We start from the raw sequence: 7,970 nt of genomic DNA, 5'->3' as shown, positions 1-7,970 counted from the left end.
GAACCCACCAGTTCAAACCTTCCACCACTAGTGGGAGCCATCGAATTGCTGAAACATGCGAAGGGTGAAGAGATGATATGGCCATAGAAGAATATCTAATAAGAGGAATATTATACAAATAACTTACAAGTGCGGTTCCAAACAACCGGAGAGGATGAAGCCGTTGTCGGAATGATGTCGCTGGTGGCCACTACAACGAACTGTTCTATCCATCTACGGTCATTGTCATCATCCATGCTAGACAACAAGGCATGGTGGCCACGCTTACAAATATTTATCATTTTCCCACGGAAGATTTTGGGAGAATAAAAATTCATCACATGAGCTAAAGTTATCTCCTCTCCAGTTTCTTGGCACAAGTGTCGGCGGCAGGCGATCGTCCTCCACACTGAAGGACTTACCTGTGCCAAACATACCTGGTAGCAAAGGCAAAACTCCGCAATCACGGAATCAAGCTCTCCGCTCAAAGAAAACACACCCAAAGTAAAGGGATACGTGAAAAAGTATATAAAATCTTCCTTGGGTAGGGTCACTCGCTCCGATAGATCAGGAGCAATAATTTCCAACTTATTGCAGTGGCAGTCCTTCTTCACAGCTGGAATACTGGAAGGATGAATGGAAGAAGAGTACCTACTAACAGCCCATGTACGAGGGTTAGTAGTAGGGAATTTCTCTTCAAAATTCTTCGAAGTACTAAGCCTCCTTGGGATGATGGAATCCACTGTTGGAGGACTGGAGTCCTCGATTTTGTTCTTATTCTTTGAAGAACCACCACGTTTGGAAGAAGAAGCCATTGGAAAAGAAGAAGATAAATAGTTTGTGTTTGAAGAAAATTAGGAAAATGATGAAAAACAAGGATGCAAATCAGAAACTCAAGCAATTATGAAACGTAAAGGAAAAGAAAGTTGTGTATAAGTAAAATTCTGGCGGCTAAATTCATGGCCATGATTACTTCAATAATCGGCAAAAGATGTGTTGAATCATGGGATGACGCGTGTTCGGGGTATTAAATGCGGAGAGACGTGCGTCTGATCACTGTCAGAGACCTTCAGATGGAGTTATAGTAATTCCCGCCAAAAAAGTATTTCTACCAATTTTCCGGTAACACAAAGTTATGTCACCGGAAAGCAGGGGGACTATCTGTATAGGGTAAAATATGATATGACACGTGGAATCCAAGATGGGATGGTTGAGGACCGAACGCAGCCATTACACTTGTCACCGGAACGGATAACGTTCATAAAAGTGTATTAAACGCTCTGCGCCCGGTAATATTTACTAAGGAATATTCTACAGCATTAAGAGCAACAACCCGTTATAGAGAATTTGGCATTTATACTAATGTTACCTCTTCATCAATGACCCTCATAATTGGCATTAAAGGAGGGCATGATCCTAGGACCTTTTTCCATATGCATAGCTAAATGACACGAATTTTCTGACAAGAACATATATTATATTTTATACAAAGCTTTATACGATTTCACTTTCTTGCTTATAGATCTCATCATTGCTGTATTCGGGAACCGTGTTCACGGAATCATCATCTTTGCTATTTCATCTACATTCTAAGGCAGTGGTGGACGCACGTGGTGCCAAGCGGGTTCAACTGAATCCGCTTCATTAAAAAATAATACTGTGTATATGTATGACTAGAATTAAAGTTGCGTAAATTTTGTATAAATATATTATTTGAACCCACTTGACAACTAATATTGTACGACTAAAGTTATGTACTTTTAAGATTGAACCCGCTTGCACAAAATCTTGGATCCCGCTACTCTAAGGCTGAGTATTGCGTATTTTTTAATTATTATATTATTTCATGATCAAATTAGTTTGTTTGTCTAGAAATCACGTATAAATGCAAATGTACCGTTTTACGGGTAAACAATAATATATTATGCATCTGCTTATGCCATCAAAATTGAGATTTTTAGGTCGAAGTCATTGATTATATGAATACTTCAGAAAACAGTAAGCCCTAAAAACTTCTATCGACGGGAAAAAACGCGGAAATTAAAGAGAGTCAGTGGTACAGTTAGAGAAAGAGAAGTCACGATTGAGCACTGAGTAAATAATGATTAATTAAGAATTAAAAACAATGAAAGGGTACAATGTTTTTGATTCTCTCTTGCATGTTTGACGCACTTTCACGTGCACGCATGAATGACTCAACGTCATAACCGTTGTAGAGCATAACATTAAAATTACAATTCAATAAAATTATCAAGAAGAAAAAAGAATTCAATAAAATTAATTGAAAATGTAGGAGATAACCGTTGTACAGTATTAATTTAAAATTACAGTTCAATGAAATTACTAGGAGGGTGTTTGCTAAGCTTATAAGCTGGCTTATACACCTTTTGGCTTATCTATATGTTTAGTAAACACTCAAAGTGCTTATAAGCAGGGGCGGCTCCAGGGCATTTGAGGCCTAAGACCAAATTTAAATGTGAGGCCTAAGTATTTAAATTTAAAAAAAAAAATTAAATGATATGTATGGAGTAAAATTAATGAAATACCAAATACCAAATAAAAATAATACTAGAAAGATATTATCCGATTACTGATTCAGGAAATTTGAAGAATGAAAACTTTGAATTCAAAATATCTAGTTGTTGCTTGTCTACTTCAAAATTCTTGCTGTAAATCTTGAAAACTATACTATATTTTTTATAAAGTAATAGAAATATAGAACTATTGGAATCTTAATAATATTATTGAACACTTGGACTAATAAAATTTTGGAGAAAGAAGGTGAAAAATAAAACTTTGGAGAAAGAAAAAAATATTGAAGAAAGAATTCAAGAAGGTGAGCAAGAATAAAGAGAAAGGAAGAAGATATGTAGGTTATGGAATATGAAGATTAAGATTGAAACATTGGAAAAGGAGTAAAAAATAGAATTATTAAATCAACTCAAATTGAAAATTATTCATCTATCATTTTTAAGTAAGTCAAAATTTTAATTTATTTACTCTAAAAGGTTTTCTTTCCATTTACATGAAAAACACAAAAGTATTATTACATATTATTTTTTTAAATACCTATAAAATATATATTATTTCTGAAAAATGGAATCCCTCAAAATTGGGGGCCTAAGGCACATGCCTTACCCACCATACTTTTAGAGCCGGCCTTGCTTATAAGTCAAGTACTTATAAGCTAAAATCAATCATAAGCTGGTCACCCCCCAACTTATGACTTTTCAGCTTATAAACACTTTTAGTTTGACCAACATTTTTACTAGTTTATCCTTAATAATATTTTCTAATTTACAAAATACTTTTCCTAAAATAAATTTCTTGACTTTTTCTTCATTCTATATTCGTTATTATTCTTTTCTTTACAAAGAAATTTATAATCTTCTAAAAAAAATTCAAGGGTATTTTAGTTATTTTAAAAAAAGAATAGCTTATCAACACTTTTTAATCAAACACATCAACTGCTTATTATCAGTTTCATCATTTCTATCCAAACACGTAAATGCTTATTTTAAAAATCAGTTTCATCACTTCTATCCAAACATGTAAAAACTTTGTAAAAATCAATTTTAACACTTAAAAAAACTTTTCAACACTACAAACTTATCAGCTATTTACGATCGCTGATAATCCAAACGGGCTCTAAAAAGTCTAGCGGCTGAACAGTTGTTATCGTTGTCTTCGTAAATGAAGGAACCGCAGCATAAAAAAAAGTCCTCTTTCAACATTTTCTTGTTTATTCTTAAATGAAACCATAATACAGAAACCAATCATGTGTTATCAACCATCATTCTGGTTAATTAAAAACAATAAAATCTCAAAACAGAAAAATCAAAAATATTAACATGAAAGTAAAGGCGATCCACACAAACAATCGTTGTTAGAGAAGGATGAAGCCTCCAGGGAGTTGAAAAAAGATCCTTCAGGAATAGATCCACAAAGGTGGTTGTTGCTCAAGTCCAAATGGCCAACGTACTTAGCAGATGACAACGTTTTAGGAATCGAACTTCCAAGGTTGTTGTACGATAAATCCAGGTGTGTAAAATACGTTGTTGGAACGAAAATATCAGGTAAAATCCCCTCTAAAGAATTTCGACTTAAGTTGAGAATGTTTAATCCCGAGTTAGTAAGTAGATTCGTAGGGATTGAACCCGAGATCTGGTTGCTGTCTAAGTTTAGAACTGTGAGAACCGGCATGGAACCTAACTCAGCCGGTATTGAACCGGAAATTTGGTTCGTTGATAAATCCAGATCGACTAACCGGTAAAGTTTTGCTATTGAAGTCGGGATTGAACCAGAAATTTGGTTATTGTTCACTATTGCTCGGCTCAACATGCTAATTTTTCCAATATCCGATGGGATTTCTCCAATGAGCATGTTGTTGCTGAGATCGAGGTGGATTAATTTTCCATGGTTGACAATAGAAGGAGGAATAGAGCCAGAAATTTGATTGTCACTAAGTTTAAGGATTGTGAGTTCACTCAGTTGACCAATGTCTGATGGAATTTCGCCAGAGATTTTGTTTCCGATGAGGTCAAGAATACGAAGGTTCTGAAGCGAAGCGAGGCAAGTTGGAATCTCACCACTGATGTCCTTCCAATCAGCAACAACAAGAGTAGTGAGCATGTCAAGCTTACAGAGAGATGGAGAGAGAGAACCTGTCATCATAGTCGAATCTGTAGTGTTAGAAAATACAGTAAATATTATTTGGCACATATAATAAATAAGAATGTGAAAAATAGAGAAATACTGTGAGTATTAAGTAAATAGTGTACATATTAAGCTGTGAACTTGTATTTTCAAACATCTCAAAACCATGAATAATGGTTAAATTTAAACTATAGGTCCGCTATGTACCTATCATGTAACTAGAACATCTAAATTTCTTGAAATTAAATAGATGATCGAGCCAATGAAACAAAAATAGTGTAAACATTAAGTGGCGATTTCAATAATGTTGAAGCACTTCAAAATCGTGAATCTATTAAATTCAAATTCTAAATCCATTTCTACCTGTCATGTAACCAGAACGTCCGGCTTTCTCAAAGATTGGATCTTCGGATTCGCCTCGGAGGACAATATTGGCAACTCGTTGTGTAATGGGGTCACAGCTTATTCCATACCAATCCGAGCAATTGGTGCCTGTCCAAGTGTTGAAGATGCCCAAGTAAGGCTCGTTAAGAGCTGCCTTGAAATCTAGCAATGCCGCTATGTCCTCCGTCGAGCAGCTATTAACGGGAAAGGCAACGGCCACTACAATGAGAGTCACCAAGAACGTTCCTGTGAGTCCCATCTCTCTACTAAAATGAAGAGCTGTGATTTTCTCTAACTTTTCTAAAGCTGCTTATAATAAAATAAAATAAAATAAAATAAAAGCAGAAGCTATGAACTAAGAATATGAAAGTGGAAGGGATATGAACGGAATTGTTATATACACATTTTCTTCGTATTAAATTGGTTGACACATATTCAAACCAAGTCAACTTCATGTCCAACTTTTAACATGTACTCCCTTTATTTTATTTTATATGACTGGACACGAGTTATAAAAAAGAAAAAGAAGATTTTTGCTACATGGCAAAAATACCTTTAGCACTTATAATCTTAAATATATGTTACAATATTTTTATGCTTGTAATATATTCTTATTAGAGTAACATAAAAATTTTAAAGTTAAGAAATTTTAAGATATAAAATTGTACAGTTTTTAATAAAATCAAAGAGCGTCACATCAAATGCAATATAATTAGGGATAGCTTTTTTTTTTCTTCTTTTAATATGAGAGAAAGGACCGCTTATAGTATTTTTTTAGTATAGCTTTTGAATATTAAACTTAAATAAAAGATTAATTAATTTAGTGCCATTCAATTTCAAACATTAGCCATCTAACTTTTAATAAATGAAAAGTGTCATTTTGTTTCATTTTATATGATTTTTTTTTAATTTTTAGTACATTCCAAAAAGAATTAATACCTTTATATAAAAAGACACTTTCTTACTTTAGACATTTTATTTACCTATAATAACATGTTTTTATAACATAGAAATGCCATGACATATTTAAAGCTATAAATTTTCAGGGTATTTTTAATATATTTTTAAAAAATAATTCTCTTAAACTTTGTGTCTAGTGATTATAACACGAAATGAAGAGAGAACGTTTCAATAGAAAGAAAACAAAAAAGAAAAAAGAAGAGAATAAGTTGAAATGGAAGGACAATATATAACATTGGGACCAAAAGTCCCTGAATGTTTTTCCCCTTTTTCTTATCCTTTTTTCTTTTCTTTTATTTTTCTTCTTATGAGAGTTTAAGTAACTGGTTAGCATTGTTGTCTATATATGCACTAAAGGAGGAAGCACATGGTACGGTGTGGGTCATTATTTTCATAGCAAAAGGAAGTGGGAGCATGTTCCTATTGTTTGCTTTGTAACTTGTAAGTATGGATTCGGATTGATCAGCAAACTCCGCATAAACCTGGATCTTCTTTTCTTATCAAATATTCTTTCTATAAGAAAATTAGCTGATTCATTTTGCAACAAAATCAATTATATAGTAATCGTTATTTATAATGTTTTTCAAAGTCTTTTTAGGTTTTATAGATCAATTTATCATAGAAGACAGTGTTCTTGCCGCATTAAATTAGTTCAAGAGTTTCTGACACTTTCTTTTCGATACAGCAAATACAATGAAAGCACATGGACTAATGTGCCATATTATACTTTGATTGGGTCTAGATCTGGTAAATAATAGAAAATCAATATAGCACATTAGCTCATGTGCTATCAGATTTAACTATTGCATTAGTTTTGAAGTTACGAATTTCCATTTCAGTCCTTTTCACTTTTACTTAAACTCTGTTACAAAAATATCAGAGTGATAACTTTCAATTTAGAATTTATATTATTGTCGCAACTCAAAATTAGATAGCCGTGATCGGCACTATATAGAGCCCCGCGTTTGTCAAGCGAACATTTACCTTCAACACGATAAAGGAGGATAAAATACATAATGGAGTTTCGAGTGATTCTATTGTTATGATCGAAATAATCAGGTATCACGCGAAAGCCGGTAAGCAAATCTTGAACGATGATAAATCAGACAACAAAAGAGAAATATACCAAAAGAGACACAAACATTTAACGTGTTTCGGTCAATTGACCTACGTCCACTGCGGAGATGAGCAATCCACTATATATAAGAAAATATAAAATATTGAGAGAACAACCTCACGAAGAGGCAAAGACAAGTGACACACTAACACTTGTCCCGTAAAGTTTTTTCCCTAAACAAGACTCTCAAGTCTTATATGGCTACATTGTGGATGCTACGGAATGAGAAATAAGGATCCTTAATTTATAGAAGTACTCCAAACCTTTTTCCTACAAGAAAAAAAACTAGCAAAATATGAGAGATTTATAATTTCTTTCTAAGAAAAGGAAAACTTAATTAATTATGGTAAATATGTTGCCCTTTCCTCAAGAGATAGGAAATCAAAATATAATAAGAAAATCAGGACAAACATTTAACATTTATACGATGAAACATTTGCAAATGGAATACCGGACAGCCCCGTATGCAATCATGCAGCAGCTTTTATCAAGAGAATATAAAACACGTATGCAACAAATAGCCCATGGACATCATTATATGAGAAGTACTCACATGTAACATCTATCACAAACAGCTCATAAACTCTACATAAAACAGAAGGATATCAAGAGCTTCTAAAGAATTCATAATATAAAATGAATTGGCGCCCGTTAAGCGTCCAAAGAAAGGAAATTATAAAAATGCCGCAACCGAGCCTAGGATATGGGGCTAACCGCCAAAGAGTAGAAGTGGGGCTCTAACTTGTAGAGAGAGGTAGTAAGCGCAAAACTCACTAAATATTATCGATCTTCGCAAAACTCACTAAATATTATCGATCTTCTCTAAAACACAGGACAAGTATTTTTACAGAAAACATGAACGTTTAATAAAAAA

General features: G+C 33.5%; 1 protein-coding gene across 1 annotated transcript; it reads right to left on the bottom strand.

Annotated features, from left to right (window-relative positions):
• Nucleotides 1–3,689: 3,689 nt before the first annotated feature.
• On the bottom strand, nt 3,690–5,393 carry LOC104087796 (DNA damage-repair/toleration protein DRT100-like). The gene is made up of 2 exons (XM_009592355.4): nt 4,999–5,393; nt 3,690–4,643 (listed from the first exon to the last, which is right to left on the bottom strand). The coding sequence occupies exons 1-2, from the start codon at nt 5,276–5,278 to the stop codon at nt 3,826–3,828; spliced, it is 1,098 nt and encodes a 365-aa protein (XP_009590650.1). The 5' UTR covers nt 5,279–5,393; the 3' UTR covers nt 3,690–3,825.
• Nucleotides 5,394–7,970: the final 2,577 nt, after the last annotated feature.

This window comes from Nicotiana tomentosiformis, chromosome 12, assembly GCF_000390325.3.
Source record: "Nicotiana tomentosiformis chromosome 12, ASM39032v3, whole genome shotgun sequence".
NCBI lineage: Eukaryota > Viridiplantae > Streptophyta > Magnoliopsida > Solanales > Solanaceae > Nicotiana > Nicotiana tomentosiformis.
The sequence above is the reverse complement of the archived record's forward strand: the minus strand, read 5'-3'. Positions and strand labels throughout refer to the sequence as shown.

Excerpts from the sequence above, each read along its gene's own strand:
- LOC104087796 (XM_009592355.4), bottom strand. The coding sequence starts at position 5,278 with ATGGGACTCACAGGAACGTTCTTGGTGACTCTCATTGTAGTGGCCGTT. Across the intron at positions 4,644-4,998 it reads ACGTTCTGGTTACATGACAG|GTTCTCTCTCTCCATCTCTC; the intron begins GTAGAAATGGAT and ends CTATGATGACAG.